Below are 25,242 nucleotides of genomic sequence, written 5' to 3' on the forward strand. Positions count from 1 at the left end.
AATTTGGGATGGTAGCCCATTGCTGGAGCCTTAGAGTTACTCATTGCCGGGGTTAATTAAATTAGAGAAGAATAAAAGTTACTTCCAGATACAGAAAGCACGAAATAACATTACAGTATGTATATAGGAGCACATAAAACAAGCATTAGTAAAAACTAGTCTCTCTCTTGGTTTCACATGTATGGTATCATGACTCAGTTTCGTGTATTTTAAGAGTTTTAACTCGCTCTCTGTATCCATTACATGTGAAAGAACATTATACTTAATAGTGATTTCTTTATTTAGATTTGATTTGCATCTCAGTAATTTAGACACTACAGCTGTTGAAACAGTAATGTCCTATTCCACATTTTTTAAATATGAACATATATATCTTGCACCCAAATATATGACATGAATCATATCATCATCTAAATATATTAATATGAACAAATATATCTTATACCCAACATAGCTGGTAATTCATTACAGACTTTGTGTTATATGTACTGTATTTTAATGTGCAGTAAATATTAAATTTGTATCATATAAACTGATTCTTACCTGAAACTTCCATTCCAGAAAAGGTTTATACCTTGGAGCATTGCCTTGAGAATTTTAGGATGAAGATCTAAGAAGATGTTTTCCCTTTTCTCTTTTTTGATTTCCTCAGAATGGTCTTCATTCCCTTTATAGTTTTTAGATTTACCAGGACATAATAAAGCCCCAGCATCTTCCACCACAAGAGAAATTCCCTGCACTAAGACACTGAGATTGTCAGCATCTGTTAAGGCACAGATAAGCACACTCATGATGCCCTCTAAGTAAGAGTCCAGAAACTCATTACCAATGGAGGGAAGGGACCTGGGGATGAGAAATAATCATCATTAACACAGATCCAGGTCAGGTCAGGGCAGGTATGTGTTATATCCAGGTCAGGTCAGGGCAGCTATGTTATATCCAGGTCAGGTCAAAGCAGCAGTGATATAAAAGGGACCATACTTTTACAGTCATTGTATATATGCAATTATTTCTATACAATTCTCTGGGAGCAACTGAAGACATATTGGTCAAGTTGCATACTTACCTCACTTTGTTTCCAACTAAATAAGATAGGAAATAATCAGAAGCTAACAACACAATGATTACAGTCTTTTAACCACTTGCTAATGACTGAAGTTTGTTATATGGTCCTAACTGTTATCCTTAAAATGGTTTATAGAGCCCAAACGTGAAACAAATAATGAAACATTTAAGAGATAAAAAAAAAAAAAAAACTGCATTGAATGCAATGAAACGCCATTTTCTGGGTGAGACCCAGAGGCTCCCCGGAGCTATCCTGGCTGATATGCTAATATCAGACTTTTGCATCAGTCATGTGTATGGAGTTCTTTGGGCCTACCAGGGACCATGGCCAGAACCTGGCCCCCTCAGAGAGGCAAGGGGAGCAATGGCCTATAGAAGCCCCCGTGTGGTTGGAAGCATTCTGTCTGCCATCAACCGAGTCAGGCACCCAGAAAGATAAACATTCCAAAACAAACCCCAATTCTGGTGAAAATATTGCTATAAAAAAACGAACAAGTGGATAGAACTCCCCAAACAAAATTGAGCAAACTAGTATAACGTCACCCGTTGCCGCATCGGCGTCTCCCCCCTCCCCGGGAGGGGGAAGGGGGAGCCCCAGACCTACTGCGCCGGCGATCCACACCACAGTTCTGGATGCCGAGAGCTTCCGGGTCTCACCCAGAAAATGCCGTTTCATTACATTCAACGCTGGTTTTCTGTAGGGGCTTCCCGGAGCTAACTACCCACAGAGGAAAAAAGAGGGACTTACCCGGGAGGCAGTTGCTGCTCACTCCTCAACCCAAAGTCGAGATAACTAGCTGCATCTGCCGACCCAAAGTGACACAGGCCCGAATGGGCCCAGGGACATTAACAAGGTAACGAGCAGCCAGGACCCTGTTCGACCGCCAAAATCCCCGCGCCCGAATGTTAGACCAAGACATATGGCCAAAGACGATGGCAAGAAGTGTGAACTTGCGAACGTCATGGGCACAGGGATAGACCGCAGGCTGGCTAGCCTTAATATCCCTGCAGACGACCTGGGAGACCCACACCCGCGAACAGGGAAGAAGAGAAACAGGACCAACCCAAAGCGCATCCACGGACACAGAAGCCGTGGTGCGCAAATGACGGCGGAGAGCCGCAACTGGACACAAAACATGATGCACCCCCGGCCTAACCAACCAAGCATCAACAACCCTAGGACCCCTTCGGAAAACAGCAGTCTCATTATTCACCAGAAAAGACAGAGAAGGCTACAAATGTACAAACCTACCACCAGTACCAAAAGAGCAGAAACCCCTGCGCCGAAGGAGAACCGGAAGCTCCCCGACCCGACCCCAAGAGACCAATGCCAACAAAAATAGGACCTTTGAATAACAATCTTGAACCGAAGGGGCTAACACAAACCAAGGAGAGGAAAGATAAGAGCACCCTGACCATGGACCAGGATGGCTCGGGCGGCGTATGAGCAGGCCGAAAGTGAAACAAAGCACAAGAAAGCGTACGGAATGGGGCGGAACATACGGAACGAGGCGGAACGTACAGAATGGGGCTTGCGTCCACCCCGACCGCAAGCTGGAGCCGCTCTGCCAGCGCCGCACGATATAAAGCGATAGTAAGAAGCATCAAATAACAAACCGGAAAACCAAGAAAGGACAAGAGAACCCGATGTGAAAGAGAAGAGCAAGAAAATGGCAAATAGAAACGGCAGGAAATTTCATACTGTCGCCGAGACGAAGCTCGCAGGTGGGACACCATCAATAAAGCCACCTGATCACCATTGACAGATGGTGATACACCCGCGTCAAAAGACCAGAAGCGAAGAGTCAAGGAGAAGACCGAACCAGCCACGTACCGGACCGGTCCGACCTGCTGAAAGAGGCGGATCTGCGGCAAATGCCCTGGGTTCAGACACCGATCAAGCAGCGTCTGAAAACAAAGCTGGGCCAGCCACTAAGGGGCCACGAGGACTACTCTCCTTGGGAAGGACTCCAACCAAGTCAGAACCTGAAGCAACAGCTGGACTGGGGGGGCAGAGGTACAGGTAACTCCACCTCAACCAGTCCTGCCACAAGGTATCCACCACGAAACCTCGCAGGCGGGGAATGGCGCCACATAGAATGGGAGACTCTGAGACCACACCGACCCGAAGATGTCCATGTCCGGGAGTCCGTACATCCGGGAGTTCGTACATCCGGGAGTCCGTACATCCGGGAGTCCGTACGTCCGGGAGTCCGTACATCCGGGAGTTCGTACGTCTGGCAGAGCCAATGAAACGAGTCGGTGACGACCGGCCAAGCCATGAACAGAGGAATGAACCAAGACAGGCTGTCCGCCAGGACGTAGGACACACCCCGGACATGAAATGCACGGAGAGCCAAACCCCGAGAATCCAGCAGATGAGCCACTCGAAGGGACCAACCACAAAGGAGCATAGACTGAAGTGAACCCCCCGTGGTTCCGGCAATGAACCACCAGAGAACAGTCCGTATGGAGCCGGATGGTAGAACCCCGAGTGACCCAAACCCTCCAAAGCGCAAACGAGACAGCCACAAACTCCCGAACCGGGCTGTGAGCCTGACGGATGGACGGATCCCACCGTCCCAAGCCGGCCTGGTGAGCACTGGTCACAAAGACCCACCCAAGAGAAGACCTATCCGTGAACACATTGAGCAAAGGCTCAGGGAGGAGCCAAGGCACGGAACCCCAAAAACCTCAAAGAGGATGCTGGCGATGCAGCACCACCACAAGGTCCCAGGAAGACGAACCCAATGATCATGAGAGAGTACTTTTACTGTACTGTACCAATATTTTGTGGCATTTTTCTTGAAGTATCTAGTGAAACAATAATGTATTGTTACGTACTTTTGTACATAAAATTATTATTTTTCGTACTTGGGGGAGAATTTGACTACTTATCCAAACACGACTACATATCCAATCACAGTTGGACCCAAGGTGTCTGGAGAGAGGATGTTGAGTGTATAAACAATATCAAAGAATCAAGCTTAGAGAGCATATGCAAGCACTTCTCTGTGCAGTCAGGGATTAAAGAGTATTAATATATGAAGGTTGTTAACCCTTAAAGTGCGCATCACTTCATATGAAGTGTAAATCGTTTTACCAGTCAACTGCGCTTCACTTCATATGAAGTGTATGGGTACCGCGCACGATTTGAATGGCCCGCGGTGTAGCTGGGGGTCCCATACGCTGCCCAGGGGCTCTAGTAAACAGCGGCCATTTTGAAAAAAAATCCAGCTCACGCTCCGATGGCATGGGAGGCCTCAGTTTAGCGAGAGTCACCATGGCGAGCGCACGGTCAAACGCCTCACGAGCACGCATCACTCAGTCCCTCACCCCAGAGCAAATAGCCCACGAATTATTCTCTGAAGGTGAAGAAAGTGTGTTTGACGATTCAGACAACGATGAGGATTATACACAGTTGTCGGGAGATAGTAGCAGCAGCAGTGAAAGTGAGAATGACCGCCATGCTATGGCGAGGCCTATACGATCTCCCATGCCTCCTCGCCCATTTTCTACCCCAATTCTACCACGACCTCACAGTTCCTGTGGATATTTTCTGTTTGAGGGTGACGAGTCAGAGGGAGGTGACTCCTTTTCTGGGTTTAGTGACTCAGATCAAAGTTTTATTGAGCCTGTGGCTGGTACCAGTGGTGTAACTGGGCGAGAAATTGTCGCGTCAGCAGCATCTCGCCCAGCCAAGCGCCACCGCATAGCACCACATGAGGGACCAAGACCCTCGTGTTCACGTGCACCCACCTCACGTGCACGTAGCCGCCGTGCTTCTCGCAGACGGTATTCAGCTCCTGGTCGCCGGTATGCATCGCTTCCTCGCCGTCTTTCCTCTGCATCTCGCAGGACGCCTGGTGTGCTTGAGTGGAGTGATGGTGACGATTTTATTCCTAATATTCCTCACTTTGACGATAAAGATGTAGGGATTACAAACCTTTTCCCTAATCAAGGTGAGGACATGGCTGAGATGGAATATTTTACAGCATTCTATGATGAACCACTCATGGAATACATTGTACACCAAACGAACCTGCATGCTGCTTACCTGATTGAGAGGGAAATCACAGAATTTTCACGACTGCAGCGTTGGAAAAATACCACAGTGGCGGAAATGTATGTGTTTTTGGCACTCTGTTTGTTGATGAAGCACTGTCACAAACATGCAATAAATGACTATTGGAGCAAGGACAAGACAATACCAACACCTTTATTCGGGAAATATATGTCACGAGACAGGTTTCAGATACTCCTCAGGTGTCTACATTTTGGAAGTGTTCAGGACCGAACACCTGATGATAGACTGTGGCGAGTGAGGCACTACATGAACGATGTTATTGGAAAATTCAGAGATTTTTACGTACCAGCACAGAAGCTGGTGGTTGATGAATCTCTCATACTTTTCAAGGGACGTGTTCCATTCAAACAGTACATTCCCTCGAAACGAAACCGATTTGGCCTGAAATTTTTTGTTCTTTGTGATTGTGAGACAGGATACGTGTTACACATGATTCTGTACTCGGCTAGTGATGTAGACATTCCCGGTAACGACGAACATGGATTCTCGGGGAGTGTAGTGAAGACCATCATGGCTCCGTGGATGAACAAGGGACACATTTTATACACAGATAATTACTATACAAGTCCCTTGCTAGCTCGGTTCTTGCTAGAAAATAGAACCGGATTGGTTGGTACAGTAAAGCCACAATGAAGGGAAATGCCTGTGTTTGACAACGACATTGCAGTTGGTGAGTGTCAGAGAAGGAAAAGTGATAACATTCTGTCAGTTCGGTGGAAAGACAAAAGAGAGGTGAACTTGTTGACAACAATTCATGATGGAACAATGGTGAACAGTGGGAAAGTGAGCCATAAAACAAACGCACCACTATATAAGCCAGACTGTGTTTTAGACTATAATATCAACATGCGGTTGATTGATAAATCAGACATGATGATTGGCACTGCAGAGTGTGTGCGGAAGACATGTAGGTGGACGAAAAAAGTGTTCTTCCATCTTGTGGACATGAGCATGCTGAACTGTTTCAACATGTACCTTGTGAGAACTGGACGTAAGCCCACTTTCCGTGACTTTGTATTTGATGCTGCAATACAGTTATTAGGAAAGTTTGCAAAAGATGTCCCAGGTATTCAGCGGCCCATCATAAACCCACTGTTGCAGCATGCTGGTACTCCACGCCTCGCTCACACTGAAGGCTTCCTAGCACACAAACTTAAGTATTTGCCACCTGGTGTGAAGCGTGCAATAGCCCAACGTGATTGCTTGGTGTGTAAAACAACGACACATAGAGACAAGAAACGGAAGCTTGTGCAAACATGGTGTGAAACGTGTGGTATCCCATTATGTGCTGTCGACTGCTTCAATGACTACCACAGTCTAGAAATCTTCTAAGTGTGCTTCAAAGTGTGTATAGCGTGTGCGAGTGTGTAAATATGTAAACATATAAGCAGAACATATAATATAATAGACTGTAATGACATATTATATTGCCGTAATTGAAAACATTTGTGTGCGCCTGTGTATACTCAAATATGCAACAATTATTGATACAAAATATGTTCAAACAGTATTTGAAACACAATTAGTGAAAAAAATTAGATAAAATGCGCTTAGACATTGTAAATAAATAGCGTGAAAATATATTTGTGGCAACTCTGGCTGTTTGAGGACCGCGCGCAACATCTCCCGGGCGTGTACTGCATGAGCGACCATGCAGATTGTGACGTCATCGCAGAGCTTCTCGGCTCTATTGCAACAAAAGTAAGTACAATAGAATTTTTTTTTTATTTTTCCCGTGATCAGTGAACAGAACTTAACAGATTAGCAAAAAAAAAATTTTTTTTTTTTTTCAAAATGACATGCGCCTGTGTGGATAGCAGTATATTAGACCCCGAGCATGTTAAGGGTTAATCAATGTGAACTTACTTCATTATCTTGTTTCTAAGTTGTACCTTTGGTTTCAGCTGCAACAAAGCTGACATGAGGATTGCACTACTGATTTTAGCAGATTCTTCGGAGCCTGATGCTGCTGATACAAGCTGCAAATTTAGAACAAATTTACATTGAAAAACTTAACAGGATTACATCAAACATAGGCGAATGAAAAGGGAATTACTATGTCGACCTATTCCATAATTTGAAGTGACTATAATGACTACTGGAAATGTAATGAGTACTATTCATGGAAGGACAGGAATACAGGAAATTTCTACCACTCTAAATATTATTCTTACCATAAATAATAAAATATATATCACAGTACTGTGGTTTGAACTAATAATGTAACTGTTAATGTTACATAGTGTTTTCATTATGGAAGCAAACTTTTCCTGCAATCATACTGGTTACTGGTAATAATTATAATAATGCAGGACAGATGTATTCACCTAGTATTAACCTAGTTGTGCTTGCAAGGGTTGAGCTCTGGCTCTTGTGGCCCGCCTCTCAACTGTTAATCACCTTTTTTTTTCACACACACACACACACACACCCCCCCAGGAAGCAGCTTGTAACACCTATCTAACTCCCAGGTACTTATTTACTGCTAGGTGAACAGGAACATCAGGGTGAAAGAAACTCAGCCCATTTGTTTCCGCCATCGCCGGGGATCGATCCCCGGTCCCAAGGATTACAAATCCTGAGCGCTGTCCACTCAGCCACCTGGCTCCAGCCCAATGTGTGTGCACTGTTGTGACCCTTGCTCCTGAATCTGAAAATGTTAACTCTAATGATTTTTTTTAAACCACTGATTGATGGATATCGGAAAGAACAAATAGAATATGCAAGTACAATCACCCTAGAAAGTGCAGAATCCTGCTTAGTACAGGTAAATGCACCGAAAGCTGTGAATTTTTTCCCCCACCCAGAACTTTGCAAGAACTCCTTAGATAGGAAAGAGTGCTTCAATATGAAATGTCCAGCTTTCCATATAAGGGGTACCAGCCGAATAAGACCGACAAACAGCCTCGATGAAAGCAGTCACAACACTACTTACCAGGATGATTTTTTAGCAAGAGGAGGAGGAGAAGAATGGCTAAAAATGTCCAGACTCTACCACAAACTCGGTCAAATGCTGGAGAGGACGCAAACACAGTGGCCTCCTTACCAGAGCCTCAGATACTAACACCAAGTAAAGCATTTAGCACTTCCATAAACATAACATCATTTTTATTTGCAAACATTCAGGGTATAAAAACACAAATCTAACGAAGTGTAATTCATAAATGGCCTCCTACATGAGGCAAATGCAGTGTTTGCAGCCCTAACGGAAACTCACACCAAGGACTACCATGTTGGTGAAATATGGATTTCGGAGTACAATCTTCTCAGATGTGACAGGAAACACCGGCTACAGGGTGGGGTCAGCCTCTACATCAAAGAGACACTCATCTGTACTGAGCTGCTAAACACCACAAATGATATGGTGGAAGTGCTGATAATCGAAATAGAGATCTTAAATGTAGATATTGTCCTTGTATATAAGTCACCGGAGGCAAATCACCAGCAGTTTAAAGACCAACTTATGAAAATAGAACACTGCTTGGAAAACCTCACAAATCCAGCCCCAAACATCATCCTGCTTGGAGACTTCAACCATGGCAACTGAAATGGAAGAACCTAGCTAATACAGTTATACCAGAAAGAATACCAGGGAGTAGCCTAAATGAACAGGCACATGCAAATGACCTGCTACGGATGAGTGACAGGTTTACCTTAACCCTTGTGTGGCGCCGGGCTATTTATTATTTGTCACCCACAGGCGCATACCAAAAAAAAAAAAAAAAAATAATAATATTTTTTCTTCTAAACCTGTTAATTTGTGTTCTCTAATCACGGGAAAAATAATAAAAAAATTGTAAGTGGCATATATTGCCCGCTATAGGGTGGGGAAGTCTGGCAAAAAACAGGCGCTGATTCAGCGTGCGTCCCAGATGGTCTGTTGCGCGCCAGCTGTCAGGCTGGAGTTGCCACAAAGAGATAATTACCTAATTATTTCAATGTCTCTGATTGATTTTAAGTAGTTTTTTTGCTGTAATATTATTCAATAGTGTGTAGTGTGATATATTTATATAATAAAATGAGTGAATCATCGCTGTACTCAAAAATATGGTGTGCATATTGTTGATTCAATTATTATGTTCATCAAGCAGTGAACAAATACTTTGTCGGTTATTACACTATATACACAGGTTATATATAAGTATCTGCATGTTTTGTTCACCATAACGAACCACTAAGTTGGTATTATGAGTCAAAAAGCAACGAGGAGTGACCACCACACACCAGTCAGCCACTCGCTGCCACTCACTGCCTCAACACCTCACTCGCTCACATTCTCCTCCCACCATACTGTTTTTGCTTTTATTCACAATATACAGATGTTATATAAAAGTATCTACATTTGTGTTCACCATAACGAACCACTAAGTTGGCATGCTCACTGGTAGTGGCAGTGGCAGACAGTGGCAGCCCGCCACTGGCTGCCACTTCCTCCCTACCTCACCTCACCACTCACTCAAGAATGTGACTCACCCACATTCTCCTCCCACCATACTGTTTTTGCTTTTATTCACTATATACAGACGTTATATATATAAGTATCTGCATGTTTTGTTCACCATAACTGTACAACTAAGTTGATATAGTTAGTTCAGGCACTAAGAGATGTCGCTACACACAGTCAGCTGCCTCCCTCACACATTCAAGGTCAGATGCACTTAAATTTCATCCCCAACAATACTGTTTGTGGTGTTTTTACCCTATATACAGACGTTATATATAAGTATCTACATGTTTTGTTCGCCATAACTGTTCAACTAAGCCGGTATAATGCCCAAACAGCATAGTGGCCACCCCTACCAACATGACAAATCATGCAGATGTTGCCACACCCATCACCAAAATGGCTTCTTCCCCACACTCCTTTTGCTGTTATTACACTGTATATACTCGTTATATATAAGTACATGTATCTACATTAGTGTTCACCATAACGAACCACTAAGTTGGTATGTTGAGTGGCAGTGGCAGTGGCAGCCAGTGGCAGCCCGCCACTGGCTGCCACTCCCTTCCTCCCTCCCTCACCTCACCTGACTCGCCACCATTCTCCTCCCACCATACTGTTTTTGCTTTTATATACAGACGTTATATATAAGTATCTGCATGTTTTGTTTACCATAGCAAACAACTAAGCTGGTACAGTGAGTCCAGACAGTAAAAGGTGGTCACACAGAGTCAGCAGATAATACTACCTCCCTCCCCACCAAGATTACTCCTCCCACTACAGCGCTAATTATCACAACAATCCTGCTATTTTCAGAATCCTGGTCATTTTTATCACAGTCAGGGGTCTTCTGTAATAATATCATCGCTAAATAATAGCATGCAAATGTATATTATGGCATTCTTATTAAGCGATACTGTGGTCACCAGCTAAACAGCAGTGCTGTGAGCTCATGCTGCGTGCATCAGGCTTGGTAGCTCACTCAATACTGAGGCCCCTCACACCCGGGAATTTGGCCCACATTTTTTTTTTAAATGGCGTCTGTTTACAAGAGCCCTGATGAAGGTGTGGTGAACCCTGTGTATCCGCGGGCCGTTTAAATCTTGCGTAGTACTCCAAAACATCATATGATGTCAAGCGCAAGTTACTGCAAGTCACTCAATGCATCATATGATGTCTTGCGCAACTAAAGAGTTAAACCAGCAAATAGTAGAACCAACTAGGAAGGAGAACATGCTGGACCTCATTTTCACCAGTACTGTACAGGTAATGATGAATTGATCAAGAACATAATGATTACAAATACCTGTTATTCAGATCACAACTTAATTGAAGTTCTGACAAGCATGGGGAATAGACTTTCAGAACCCGTCTCGATTCCTGGTGGAGAAGAGTTCAGCAAATTCAACTTCAATAATAAACAGATAAACTGGGAGCAAATAAACCAAGACTTTACAGAAATAAGCTTGGAAGAACAGCTAGAAAATGCAAACCTGAACCAGTGCCTGGAAAAAAAAGCTCAGTAGCACTAAAAATATGCTCAAACCGCATACCCCGAAGAAAAAAATGGAAGAGATGCTGATTGGAAAGAGAACGTCGTTCCCTCTATAGGCGAAGAAAACGAATCGCAGAACAACTTGAGAGTCGCACCTTATCTCAAGAATGGCGAAGAAGGTTAGGTAGAGCAATAGAAACAATTGAACTGAAGCTACAAGAATCATACAAAACCCAGGAAAGGCAAAGAGAACAAAAGGCTATCAGTGAAATAGAGAGAAATCCGAATACTTTTTCTCCTATGCTAAATCAAGATAAAAAATCACATCTAGTATCGGACCCCTGCGAAAGGGAGATGGAACTTTCACTGATGACAACAAAGAAATGAGCAAGATACTGAGGAAGCAGTACGACTCTGTTTTCAGCAAGCCACTAAACACACTAAAGATTGATAACCCAAATTAATTTTTCATGGATATGATACAGCATCAAATCATATATATCAGATGTCACCCTATCCCCACTGGATTTTGAAGAAGCCATAAACAATATGCCTATGCACTCTGCACCAGGCCCTGATTCTTGGAACTCCATATTCATCAGGAACTGTAAAAAAAACACTGTCACAGGCCCTTCACATTCTTTGGAGACAAAGCCTAGATACTGGTGTTATTCCTGACATACTAAAAACAGCAGAGATAGCACCACTCCATAAAGGAGGTAATAAGGAAGAGGCAAAAAATTACAGACCAATAGCACTAACATCGCACACCATAAAAATCTTTGAGAGAGTACTAAGAAGTAAGATCACAAAATATATGGAATCACAGCATCTCTATAACCCCGGACAACATGGTTTCAGAACAGGACGCTCTTGCCTGTCACAGTTGCTGGACCACTATGACATGGCATTAGATGCCATGGAAGACAAACAAAACGCTGATGTAATTTACACAGATTTCACAAAAGCCTTCGACAAATGTTACCATGGTGTTATTGCACATGAAATGCGTTCAAAAGGAATTACCGGAAAAATAGGCAGATGGATCTACAATTTCCTGACTAACAGAATCCAATGTGTAATAGTCAATAAAATAAAATCCAGCCCATCAACCGTGAAGAGGGTACTGTGCTTGCTGAAGAGGGTCCCTGAGGGTACTGTGCTTGCTCCAGTACTTTTTCTCATCCTCATATCAGACATAGACAAGGACACAATCTATAGTACTGTATCATCCTTTGCAGATGACACTAGGATCTTCATGAGAGTAGACAACATAGAGGACACGGCAAACCTCCAATCAGACAAAAATCAGGTCATTCTTTAGGCTACAGAAAATAATATGGTATTTAACGAGGATAAGTTCCAGCTCATGTGCTACGGAAAAAACGAAAATATAAAAACGGAAACCACGTACAAAACTCAGTCAAATCATAACATAGAACGAAAAGGCAATGTGAAAGATTTGGGTGTACTCATGTCGGAAAACCTTACATTCAAAGAACACAATAAAGTAGCCATCACAACTGCAAGAAAAATGACAGGTTGGATAACAAGAACCTTTCACACTAGAGATGCTATACCGACGATGATACTTTTCAAGACGCTAGTGCTCTCTAGAGTGGAGTACTGCTGCACAATGACAGCCCCTTTCAAAGTTGGAGAAATTGCTGACTTGGAGAGCGTGCAGAGATCCTTTACTGCTAGAATCCACTCAGTAAAACAACTAAACTACTGGGACCGACTAAAATGCCTAAATCTGTATTCTCTTGAGGGCAGGCAGGAGAGAGACATAATAATCTATACGTGGAAAATATTGGAGGGGGTGGTCCCAAACCTGCACACAGAAATAACATCACATGAGTCCAGGAGGCATGGCAGGATGTGCAGAATACCCCCATTGAAAAGCAGAGGTGCAACAGGCACTCTGAGAGAGAACTCTATCAACATCAGAGGCCCGAGACTGTTCAACATACTTCCAATATACATAAGGGGCATAACTGGCCGACCCCTCACAGTGTTCAAGAGAGAACTGGATAAGCACCTCCAAAGGATACCTGATCAACCAGGCTGTGATTCATGTCAGGCTGCAAGCAGCCACGCCAAACAGCCTGGTTGACCAGTCCAGTAACGACGAGGCCTGGTCGATGAACGGGCCGCGGGGTCACTAAGCCCTGGAAACACTCCAAGGTAAGGATGTAGCTTCTAAATCTAGATTAATCAGTATATAATTATCATGTTTACATGTAATGCTACTATTATGACTTTCCCATAGGCAAATAATTTACTGTAAATTTGTGTAGCCCAACCACTTGAACTGGATGGTAGAGTGACAGTCTTGCTTCTTGCAGGTCGACATTCAATCACCGATTGTCCAAGTAGTTGGCATGCCCAACCACTTGGGCTGGACGGTAGAGTGACGGCCTTGCTTCATGCAGGTCAGAGTTTAATTCCTGACCATCCAGGTGGTTGGGCACCACTCCTTCACCCGTCCTATCCCAAATTCTTAACCTGATCCCTTTCAAGTGCTGTATAGTCATAATGGCTTGCCACTTTCTGCTGATAGTTTCCCTTCCCCACTGTAAATTTGTGTAACCTAACCCAACTATAAATATACAAATATTTATGAACAAAGCATTTTAATTTAATTAATTTTCGGTCATGAGACAGTAACTGAATGGGTGACTGGCATGAACAGTCTTACCCATGGCTAGAGGATTTCAGTATAGACTTTGTATCCCTGACAATGATGAATTGGTATAATATTTTAATTCATTAATTCATTGTGTCGGGGAACAAGCAGCCAGTTTATACATGCAGTACATGTTAGGCTTAAATTGAGGTTACCCCCACAGGATTAAATTACTGACCTCCCCCAGATACCACAACAAGCTGACTAACTCTTGGGCACCTACTTAGTGCTAGGTGAACAGTGGCATGAGGTGATAGAAAATGCGCCCAACCATTTCTGTTCCGCCTGGGATTCGAACCCGGAATTCTCGATAATAAGTCAAGAACGACCCCGATTGTACTATTGAGACCCTTTCAAAAATATAATTGGGGCATCTGGTAACATTAGGTGAAGTATATAATAACCCACATTGGAGCATACAATGACCTACATTCAAAACTGCACACTGTTTACTAGTAACATAAAAGTAAATTTACAAATGTCACCTTTTCCACTGCATAAACTTGTTGTGGTGGGATTTTGGGTGCAGTAAGATCATTAAAGGCTTCTTTGATCAAATCTGCTGCAGCATCTGAAATATAAAACAAGCGTTGAATGTAATGAAACGCCATTTTCTGGGTGAGACCCGGAGGCTCCCCCGGAGCTTATCCAGGCTGATATGGAACTATTAGACTTTGGCATCAGTCAGTGTGAATGGAGTTCTTAGGCCTACTGGGGACCACGAGCCAGAACCTTGCCCCCTCAGAGAGGCACGAGGAGCAATGGCCTATAGAAATGCGCATGTGATTTGGAGCATTCTATGTCTGCCATCGACCGGGTCAGGCACCCAGAAAGGTAAGCATCCCAAAACAAACCCCTATTCTGGTATGACGGAGAGCCGCAACTGGACATAACACATGAGGCATCTCTGGCCTGACCAATCAAGCATCAACAACCCAAGGACCCCTCCGGAAAGCAGCCGTCTCATTCTTCGCCAGAAAAGCAGGAGACGGCTGCAAACAAACAAACCTATCACCAGAGCCAAAAGAGCAGAAACCCCTGCGCTGGAGGAGAACATGAAGCTCCCCGACCCGACCCCCAGAGGTCAATGCCAACAAGAAAAGAGCCTTGGAGAGACAATCCTGAAGAGCCTTGGAGAGACAATCCTGAACCAAATGGGCCACAACAAACCAAGGCAAAGAGAGATAAGAGAGAACCCTGTCCAAGGACCAGGACGGCTCAGGCAACTCATGAACAGGCCGGAGGTGAAACAATGCCCGAGACAGCTTGCGAAATGGTGCAAAAGTAACATCAATGCCGAAAGCAAGCTGCAGCAGCTCTAGCAGCACCGGACAATATGAGGCAACATTATTCGGCATAAGATAATGGTCCTGAAACAGCCACGAGAGAAAAGACAAGACCACCCTAACAGAAAGCGAAGTATACCTACGAAGAGACAAAAGGAAACGAAAGGACCGCCAGGAAACTTCACACTGCCGCTGAAACAAGCACGCAGGTGTGACACCATTAACGAAGCCACCTGATCACCATATAGATGGTGATAGACCCGAGTCAAAAATACCAGAAGAGGAGAAGATCGAACCAGCCAAGTAATGGACTAGATCGATCATCTGAAAGAGGCGGAGCTGCGGGAAAACCCCTGGGTTCGGACCCCGAGCAAGCAGCACCTGAAACCAAGGCTGGACTGACCACCAAGGAGCCAAGAGGACTACTCTCCCCCTGGTAAATCTCCAAGCAAGCTAGGACCTGGAGTAACAGCGGAACCTGGGGATAAAAGATACAGGTAACACCACCTCGACCAGTCCTGCCAAAAAGCATCGACCCCATCAGCCTCACAGTCGGGGGAAAGGCGTCACATATGCCGGGAGACGCCTCGACCACGCCTACGTAAACAGGTTCACCTCCGGGAGCCCGTACGTCCAGCAGAGCCAACCGAATGAGTCGGTATCGACCATCCATTCTGAGGACGGGGAAATGAACCAAGAAAGGCCATCCGCCAGGACGTTGGACACCCCTCGAATCTGAAAGGCCAGGAAAGCCAAACCCCGAGAACTCAGCAGACGAGTCACCCAAAGTGACCAGCCCCAAAGAGCCAAGAATCGCATCGAACCCCCTCGGTTTAGGAAATGAACTACCGAGGAGCAGTCCGAATGGAGCCTGATCGTCGATCTGTGAGCGACTCGAACCTTCCGAAGCAACATCCACACCGCCGTGAACTGCCACACCGTACTGTGGGCCCAATGGAAGGACAGAGCCCACCGCCCTTGGCTGGCCTGGTGAGCACTGATCATAAAACCCCAGCCAAGAGATGAAGCGTCCGTGAACATATCGAGTGAGGGCTTGGGTAGGTGCCAAGGTGCTGAACCCTGAAAAACCCGAAGAGGAAGCCGGTGACACAGCAGCCGACGCAAGGCCCCAGGAAGCCGAACCCAGTGGTCGCGAGAGAGGCGGAAGGGACATCCCCAAAGGAACCAAAACAGCCAACGAAGCCGAAACCGACCTTGCGGGTAGACCATCATGGCAAAGTTCAGGCTCCCGCACAGACCCTCGAGCAACCTCCAAGTGACCTGAGAGCCCCCCAGAAACAAGCGAAGGCGGGAGCGCAACCGAAGCAGAGACTTAGGAGGGGGAGGAAGCGCTCCAAGAGTCCCACACAAGACCCAGCCAAGTCCGAGCCTGAAAGGGAACCAGATGGGACTTCCACCAGTTCGCCGGGAATGTGAACCCAGCGAGCTGGGAAAGAACCAGATCCCTGGCGAGCAGACACGCGAACTGGCTGGGAGCCCAGACTAGCCAGTCGTCGAGGTAGGCCAGCACCCGAAGACCTAAGAGATGCAGATGGGCCACCATGACCCGGGTAAGGTCAGTGAACACCCAAGGTGCCAGGTTCAACCGGAACAGGAGACAATGAAAGCGGTAACCAAGACGCCCACAACAAATCCAAGCCAGTCCCTGAACCCCGGATGAAGCGGGATGTGCCAACACACGTCCTGGAGGTCCAAAAACCCCATCCAAGCACCTGGCTCCAACAGAAGCCAGACTTGAGATAGCATAGTCATCCAAAAGAGGGGCAAAAGACCCAGGGGTTCAGAAGGGACAAGTCCAGAATAAACCTCAGGTGCCCACAATCCCGTTTCGAGACTGGGAACAGACAGGAGACCCCACCTGAGGGACGAGGTTGTTTCGACCACGCCCAAGCGTACCCACTCTGAGATGACCCGACAGAGCGCAGGAGAAGAGGCCCTGCCCCTCCAGCCCGGAACTCCCCGAAGGAGGAGGGGCCACCCAACGCCATTGCAGGCTGTCGGAAACAATCCAAAAAGCCCATGAATCGTGAGACCCAGTGTGACCAAACTGCATGAGCCCCCCACCCCCTCATTGCCCCGCAAAAGGCCCGACACCCTCTGCGAGAACCCGAGTTACGCACAGAGCGATCACCGTGCAGACCAGACAAAGATGGGTCCAAAGGCAGTGCCGGCCTAGAAACTGGCACCAGTGGCCTACCATGAGAGGAACCCCGAGCTCAGGCTCTACCCTTCCAGGAGAAACCCCTCCGCCCCCCAGGACCCCCGAAGGACCAAGAAGTCCGACATCGGATGACAACTAGAAGAGGCTGCCTACAGAAACTGTCCAACCACAGACTCCACAAACATCAAGAGACAATAAGGCGACAAAAACATAAGAGCCAGGAGCCCAAGCAGATTCCAATAAGGAAGCGAGCACCACCTGCCGACACGCGAGACATGAAGCGAAAAACTGCGACTCCCCAACCCCTCAGGATCGGCACAAACAGTTTCAGCAATGCAGACAATGCATGCGCTGAGACATGAAATATTTGCTGGAATCACACGACCAAGCCACAAACACATCAGCCAAGAACTGGGGTGTGGGGTTGTCGGCGCAAGGTGTCTGGGGCTTCCCCTTCCCCCTCCTTGGGAGGGGGGAGCTGCGCAGATGGCGACGCGGCACATGGTGACGTCATGCTCGTTTACTTGTTTTTCTTTGAGGAAGTTCTTTGGAGTTTTTATTTATTTATTTATTTATTTATTTATGCATATACAAGAATGTACATAAGGAATGTGAGGATACAATTATGGTAATTACAGTCTTGTAAAGCCACTAGCACGCGCAGCGTTTCGGGCAGGTCCTTAATCTAAGAAAATTTTAAGGAGGTAAATACTTGCAAAATTTATAGACAAAAAATGATAACAGATTACATGGAATGAAAAAAAAAAAAAGATGAGAGAAAATTATAGGTACAGTATATTTAAGCACATAGGTAGCTATGATTGATTGCAATGACAGCTTAAAATGGTAGTTGACAACAAATTGGTAGGCACAATACAGCAGAAACAATAAAAGATTGATTGCAATGACAGCTTGAATGGTAGTTGACAAAAATTGGTAGTCACAATACAGCATATGGCTAGCACATAAAAGAAGACAGCAATGAACACAATGATAAGGTTGTTTGATATTACATAAAAATTAGGAGATTGGGTACCACTAGGTACAGAGCAAATTTAAAACTCAGTGTAGGAAACTAAATAGATGAAGTTAGGTACTTTTTGGTTTTGCTTTTAAATAAGGCAAAAGTTTTACAGTTTTTCAATTCACTAGGGAGTGAGTTCCATAGACTAGGTCCCTTAATTTGCATAGAGTGTTTACACAGATTAAGTTTGACCCTGGGGATATCAAAGAGATATTTATTTCTGGTGTGGTGATAATGGGTCCTATTACATCTGTCCAGGGAGAGTTTCAGAGCATGGTTTGCATTTAAGAACAGGGTTTTGTAAATGTAGTTGACACAAGAGAATGTGTGGAGGGAGTTAATATTTAGCAAGTTTAGAGATTTAAACAAGGGAGCTGAGTGTTGTCTGAAAGCAGAGTTTGTTATTATTCTGATAGCAGATTTTTGCTGTGTGATGATGGGCTTAAGGTGGTTTGCAGTGGTAGACCCCCATGCACAGATACCATAATTAAGATAGGGGTAGATTAGTGCATAATATAGTGAGAGGAGAGCAGAGTTAGGAACATAATATCTGATTTTGGAGAGTATACCAACTGTCTTAGAGACTTTCTTAGTTATGTGTTGAATGTGGGTGCTGAAGTTGAGTCTCTTGTCTAGGAATAGGCCAAGAAACTTGCCATCATTTTTATTACTGATGTTAATGTTGTCTATCTGTAGCTGAATTGCATTTGATGATTTGCTTCCAAATAAGATGTAGTAAGTCTTTTCGATGTTTAATGTTAGTTTGTTCGTTGACATCCATAAGTGGACTTTTTTTAATTCATTATTCACAACATTATTTAGTGTATGTGGGTTGAGGTTTGAGTAGATAAGGGTAGTATCGTCAGCAAACAATATAGGTTTGAGAATATTAGAGACATTAGGCAGATCATTTATATATATAAGAAATAGAAGAGGTCCTAAGATGCTGCCCTGTGGCACTCCAACGGTAGTTCAGTCCACTCATTTGACTTTTAGTTGTAGTTTCAACCAGAATAGGGGTTTGTTTTGGGATGCTTACCTTTCTGGGTGCCTGATCCGGTCGATGGCAGACATAGAATGCTCCAAATCACATGTGCATTTCTATAGGCCATTGCACCTCGTGCCTCTCTGAGGGGGGCCAGGTTCTGGCTTGTGGTCCCCGGCAGGCCTAAGAACTCCATTTACAGTGACTGAGGCCAAAATCTAATAGTTCCATATCAGCCTGGATAAGCTCCTAGAAAATTAGTGTTAAGTGAAATGTACAATATGTCATTCCCAAGCAGTGCTTATGTAGTTCCTCCAACCACATGGTTTCCCACTGCCGAGGACATGAAGTCTGTACTTGGGCTTATCATGGTCCTCATTGGCCAACTACTGTACTGACATCTCCAAGGATACACTCCATAACAATTTTCTAACTTCCAGGTACTTGTTCACTGCCACGTGAACAAAGACATCAGATGAAAGTAAATGTTACCAACATGCTTTTCTCCCTAAAACTTGGGTGGAGAGCTTATAGGAGAGTATAGTTTTATTTCCTAACACAGCAACTAAATATGACCCACAAACCCTTCAAACTCCTCAATATTCTCAATATATCAGCACAGACAATTCTCAATATATTATTGAGATTATTCTCAATATTCTTATTCTCAATATATCAGCTTCCCCAGCATATGGCTGGGGAAGCTACCAGTATTACAGTATTGTAATAACTAATGCAGCAATGAAACCTTATAATGATTAAAAAATTTGGAATATGTGTTGTTTACTTTTTTATTTACTGTTTACTGTTAATTTTTACAAAATTATCCATTTTATAAAAAAAAGGTTATTCAGAAGCAGCAAGTTTTAAGCTGCTTTCTTAGCCGTAGTAACATGCTAAATATAAGTATTCTACTGAATTAATTTCTCACCTGGAGGAGGATCTAAGATGAGTTTTTCCATGTGTGATTTTCGAATTTTTCCTCCTTTAATTGGCAGTTGTAACTGAACAGAATCCATGCTGGAATTACAATTTTGTATCTTTGTCTCCTCACCTGCAATAGGATTATGAAGAACTTAAATCATATAATTTCCACAATCATCAAAAATGCAGTAGGCCTATGTTAAAGCTTTGGAATATGACCTAACAAATTAAGGTACAGTACTGTATGTTAAATTCAATTAGAGTATCTGCTACCTTAAATTGGGCTGCCATGAATAACGTGTTAATATTTTAGTACACCTACCTGTTGACTACCTGTTGATGAATTCAAGGATCAATATCCTCGTGTCCTGGTCTTTGACCAGACCTCTAGTTGCTGGTCTGATCGAGTAGGCTGTTCGGTGTGGCTGTTCGCAGCCTGATGTATGAGTCACTGACTGGATGATCCTTTGAAGGTGCTTGTCGAGTTTTCCTTTGAACACTGCAAGAGGTCGGTCAGTTATGCCCCGTATGTGTTGGGAAAGTGTGTTGAAAAGTCTTGGGCCTTCGATGTTGATAGAGTTCTCTCTCAATGTGCCTGTTGCGCTTCCATTTTTCAGTGGGGCTATTTTGTACATCCTGCCATGCCTTCTGGTCTTACGTGGTGTTATTTCTGTGTGCAGATTGTGCCTACAGCACAAAAATATAATCACAATTTGTAATGTTCTAATAATTAATAGAATCAACTTGGTAAAACTGCCCTTTTTTCAAATGGTACTTATGAATATTTCAATCATTTAACATTTACACAAGATCACACACAACTGAGTAATATATCTAATTTCTCATTAAAGGAATGAAACAAAGCAGTTACACTTTTCTAGAATAAGCAAGTGTGTCTAGACTGAAAACAAACCAGAATCAAATGGGAATTTATATATAAAATGATCTTAAACAAGCTCTGATGTAGGCTACTCAACAACACAGCACAAGACAATGGGTTTCTGACATTATGTGAAACTTGTTTGTCTATGTTTTTATTAAAGGGATATATTTCTAAGTAAAATCTTTCATCTGCTTCATGAATAATATTTAATATGCCTTCTGGAAAATATAAATCCCTTGTAGCTGAAAGTTACCTTGTGGCTTCTTGTAAATAGCAACAAGAAGTAATTATCCAAAGAAAGCATAAAACCCTGACGGCTATATTACATAGTGCAAGGTTGAGTTAAATCATTCACAGCTTGCCACTATCATTTAAGCATGCTTTCCTTGACTTTCTGAATGTAATTTGCACTGTTCTGCTAGGGTTAACCTAGGTCCATTTTGGTTAAGTTAGGCTTGGGTATGTATTTTATTTTAGAGTTTCAAATTGGGCATCTTGACTAGAAACTCTACATATTTCTTTGCTTCTATCAAAATTTTTTAATTTTTTACTCTCTATCAATAGTTCAAACTGGAAGACAAATCTATTAAATTAACTAACCTCTGATTCTAAAAGCATCAATAACATTTATTTTCTGGCTATTTGAGTCTGCACCTCTCAGCAGAACATATCCGTATAAGCACAGATTTGGAGCCTATCATTTAGCAGAACATGTCTAGTGTAGGAGCTTGTCTATCAATCAGCAACACATGTGCCTGGTGTAAGAGCTTGTCTATCATTCAGCAACACATGTGCCTGGTGTAAGAGCTTGTCTATCATTCAGCAGAACATGTACCTGTGGTAGGAGTTAGGCATCCATCTGTCTCTGTACTCACCTAATTGTGCTTGCAAGGGTTGAGCTTAGGCTCTTTGCTCCCACCTCTCAACCATCAAACATCTGATGTACAGACAGACTCCTAAGCCTACTGGCCTCTATCATATCTACATTTGAAGCTGTGTATGGAGTCTACCTCCACAACATCACTGCCTAGCTCGTTTCATTTGTTAACGACCCTATTGGTAGGATGCCTGGTCAGGGACTGGGCCATGAGGACATTAAGCTCCAAAATCAACATAAGGTAACCCTGACCTGAAAAAGTTCTTTCTAATGTCTGTATGGTTCATTTGGGTACTCAAATTCTGCCCATGTCCCCGTGTTAAATAATCTGTCTTTATCTACCATATCAATTCCACTGAGAATTTTGTATGTGGCAATCCTGTCTCCCCTATTCTTTTATTTTCCAATAACCTGAGGTTTAGTGCCTGTCGTCTTTCCTCATAGATCATACTGCTCAGTTTTGGTTACTAGTTTAGTGGCATACCTTTGAACTTTCTCAATTTGGCCTTGTGCTCAATTAGTTATGGACTCCACACTGGAGTATGGCATACTTGGTCTGACATATATGGTATAAAGGTTCTTAAGATTCCTTACACAAGTTTGTAAAGGCAGTTATTATACTGGCCAACCTAGGATATTCTGATGATATCCTCTTGATGTGGATTTCAGGGGACAGGTCTGGTGTGATATCAACTCCTAGATCTCTCCTAGATTCTTGAAGGATTTCATCTCTCAAATAGTATTTTGTATCTGGCTTTCTGCTCCCTACACAAGTCTATCTTCATTACATTTACTAAAGCTAAACTTTAATAGTCTAAATAGCTTAAATCAGCTATTATCAATATTATCATCCATCTAGTAGTCCCCGTGGTGTAGCTGTAAAACACTCTCCTAACTTTTTGGGAGCTCTTTGGCCTGGGTTCGTATCCTGGCCGGGGAGGATTGACTGGGCGCCAATCCTTAACTGTAGCCTCTGTTCACTCAGCAGTAAATGGGTACCTGGTTGTTAAACGATTCGGCGGGACGCATTCCTGGGAAAATTAGTTTTAAGGACTTGCATCATGAAACGCTATGTGCACTAGTGGTTGTACAAGAATGTAAGAACTCATATATATAAAATAAAAACAAAATAATTGTGCTTAATTAAAATCATGCAGTTTGATTGAAACGGATCAGTGTATCTGAAACTGCACAAAGCACCTGAATACCGTACAGTGTTTGTGTTGTTTGTCAAGAGTTGATACGTTGCTGTTAGTATGAAGGGGAGCTGCGGGAATATGCCGTGTGCGCCCAGCCACTTGTGCTGGAGGTGTTGTTGTTGATGACGCCACGTGATCGCTTCTCTTGCCATGCTGTAATGTTTACGTTTTCTATGGATCATAGTTCATGAACGTGGTTCAATCCAATAACAATCCCAAGGTATATTGTGAGATCTCTTAATGATTATGCTGCACCCATCCTTTCTTTTATTAGCAACATAAATATATAACCTTTTTCGGTTTGTCCAAATTCAAGAGTACCAAATTCTACTTGCTAGCTGTTCATTAGGTCAATATAAGTGCGATGGTCCACATCGTTACTACAGATACTATTTAAACAAGTAGATGGGCTGCATTTCACAGCATAATCAGAAGGAATAACTTTTTTTTTACATTGTAGATAACAACAATAGTAGTAGTAGGCATCCATCATTCTCAGATTATGGAGTTGCGCTCGGGTTGTCGGTCTGGAGTGGCCTTTCCAAGGAGCAAAGCCAGGGGAACCTTTACAGTAGTACAGGTTCAGTAATTAATGCTCAATGAGAGCAAACACAGGTTGACATTTAGGGAGTAAGGTAAGTTACATAGAATTTATTAGGTAGTTCTTAGTTTTTCTTTTAAACTGGTTGAGAGAAGGACAGTCAATCCAATAACTTTTGCTTAAAATCTTAACTTCAGACTATAAGGGTACTTAATTAACTTAGATTTAGGCGAGAGGATTATATTATGTACATCTGAGGAATGAGACTAATTAGAATTAGTCTTGTTAGGTAAAGAGACTCAGGATAACTGCCTATAAGGTAGTCATTAATATTGGTTTGAGATGTTGGGATTTCATGAAGATGATCATAGTGAAGAAACAGTGGTCTAGAGAGATCGATGCTATATTTACCAGTCCAGGTTAGGTTCCTTAACCACCATGCATAGAAAACGTAAAGTTTGCACCAAGGGAAGAGAAGCAATCATATGGCGCTGTAACGTACGATTATGTTACGTTGTTGGGTAGATTAGATACACAGTGTTTAGTGAGTTTCATATTTATTAAGTAGTCCTGGATACAGCAGGGTCGTAGACGTTGAGACGAAGCCTGGAGCAGAGCAGAGAGCTGAGTGAGGCCGGAGTCAGAGCTCTATGTGGGAGAGCGTGGTGGCTCAATTGGGAATTGTGAGTGTCTGAACTCGGGGGGCGAGAGCGTGGCGGCTCGATGCGGTCGTAGTCTGCTGTCTGCTGTGTCGAAGCTGTAGCGTCTTGGGTCGATTAGAACTGTACACGCTGAGTGCTACATTGTTGACTGTGGAAATTGTACTGTCCGCTATTCATCAAATCGCTTGCTTATATGGTGATTACACCTCAGCTCCCTCCAACAAGATGAGAAGAATATTACCTGTAATTGGGAAAAGGATTGTAGCTTCTGTAATTAGTGCTAATTAGTTATGCTATTATGATAATGAGATAATGGAGCGAGTATAAGATTTACTTGCTACAGCGCCATCAACAACATCACCACCACGAGTGATGGACTCCTGGTTCAACGTTGACGACGAGCGGACGTCTTGACACCGCCTGAGAGCTGCCAGATCACGTTCTGTTTTCGCGTTTTGGCTTTGATACTGCCGTTTAGCATCTCTATTCAACGGTCCGGTTGTACGACGCCTGGCGCACATATCGCCCTGGGTTACGGGATTGTTGGTAGATTTTTTTTGACGTGTTCTGGCTGGTTCTCCCGGCGGGGTGAGGTGTCCGACGCCGGCTTAGCCGAGAGGTGCCGGGAGTTGGCGGGTCTTGGTGCGCTCCAGGTGTGCCCTCAACCGTGGTGAGCGGCTGGCATCTGCTCTGCCGGAGGACTCTGGGTGACTTTTGCGTTTTAGTTGAGGGGCCGAGTTTTTGGTTTTGCTACCCAGTGTTCTCTATGTGGGTGCGAGGCCGGTGCTTGTCACCCTCAGGGACTCCTGGGGCTCCCCAATCATCTGCCTATCTGCATTTCTCTGCCGCGAGGCATATAGCAGGCTCCGTGGTGTAGTGGTAAGACACTCGCCTGGCGT

The 25,242-nt window shown here is 43.9% G+C and overlaps 1 protein-coding gene across 5 annotated transcripts in view; it reads right to left on the bottom strand.

Moving 5' to 3' along the window:
- Positions 1 to 23,283, bottom strand: part of LOC123745400 (tRNA (32-2'-O)-methyltransferase regulator THADA) — a 78,889-nt gene extending 55,606 nt beyond the window's left edge. Inside the window, exons 1-6 of one of the 5 annotated variants that reach the window (XM_045725920.2) lie at positions 23,150 to 23,283; positions 20,504 to 20,868; positions 20,189 to 20,311; positions 14,266 to 14,351; positions 7,019 to 7,131; positions 544 to 843 (exon numbers count right to left, since the gene is read on the bottom strand). In XM_045725920.2, the coding sequence (XP_045581876.2) occupies positions 544 to 843; positions 7,019 to 7,131; positions 14,266 to 14,351; positions 20,189 to 20,276 (587 nt within the window). In that variant the 5' untranslated portion in view covers positions 20,277 to 20,311; positions 20,504 to 20,868; positions 23,150 to 23,283. Of the gene's footprint in view, positions 1 to 543; positions 844 to 7,018; positions 7,132 to 14,265; positions 14,352 to 20,188; positions 20,312 to 20,503; positions 20,869 to 21,664; positions 21,890 to 23,141 lie in introns of those variants that run through there. The other 4 variants (XM_069300835.1, XM_045725919.2, XM_045725922.2 and 1 more) reach the window with 4 other exon arrangements.
- Positions 23,284 to 25,242: the final 1,959 nt, after the last annotated feature.

The sequence above is a fragment of the Procambarus clarkii genome, chromosome 44, assembly GCF_040958095.1.
Source record: "Procambarus clarkii isolate CNS0578487 chromosome 44, FALCON_Pclarkii_2.0, whole genome shotgun sequence".
Lineage (NCBI taxonomy): Eukaryota > Metazoa > Arthropoda > Malacostraca > Decapoda > Cambaridae > Procambarus > Procambarus clarkii.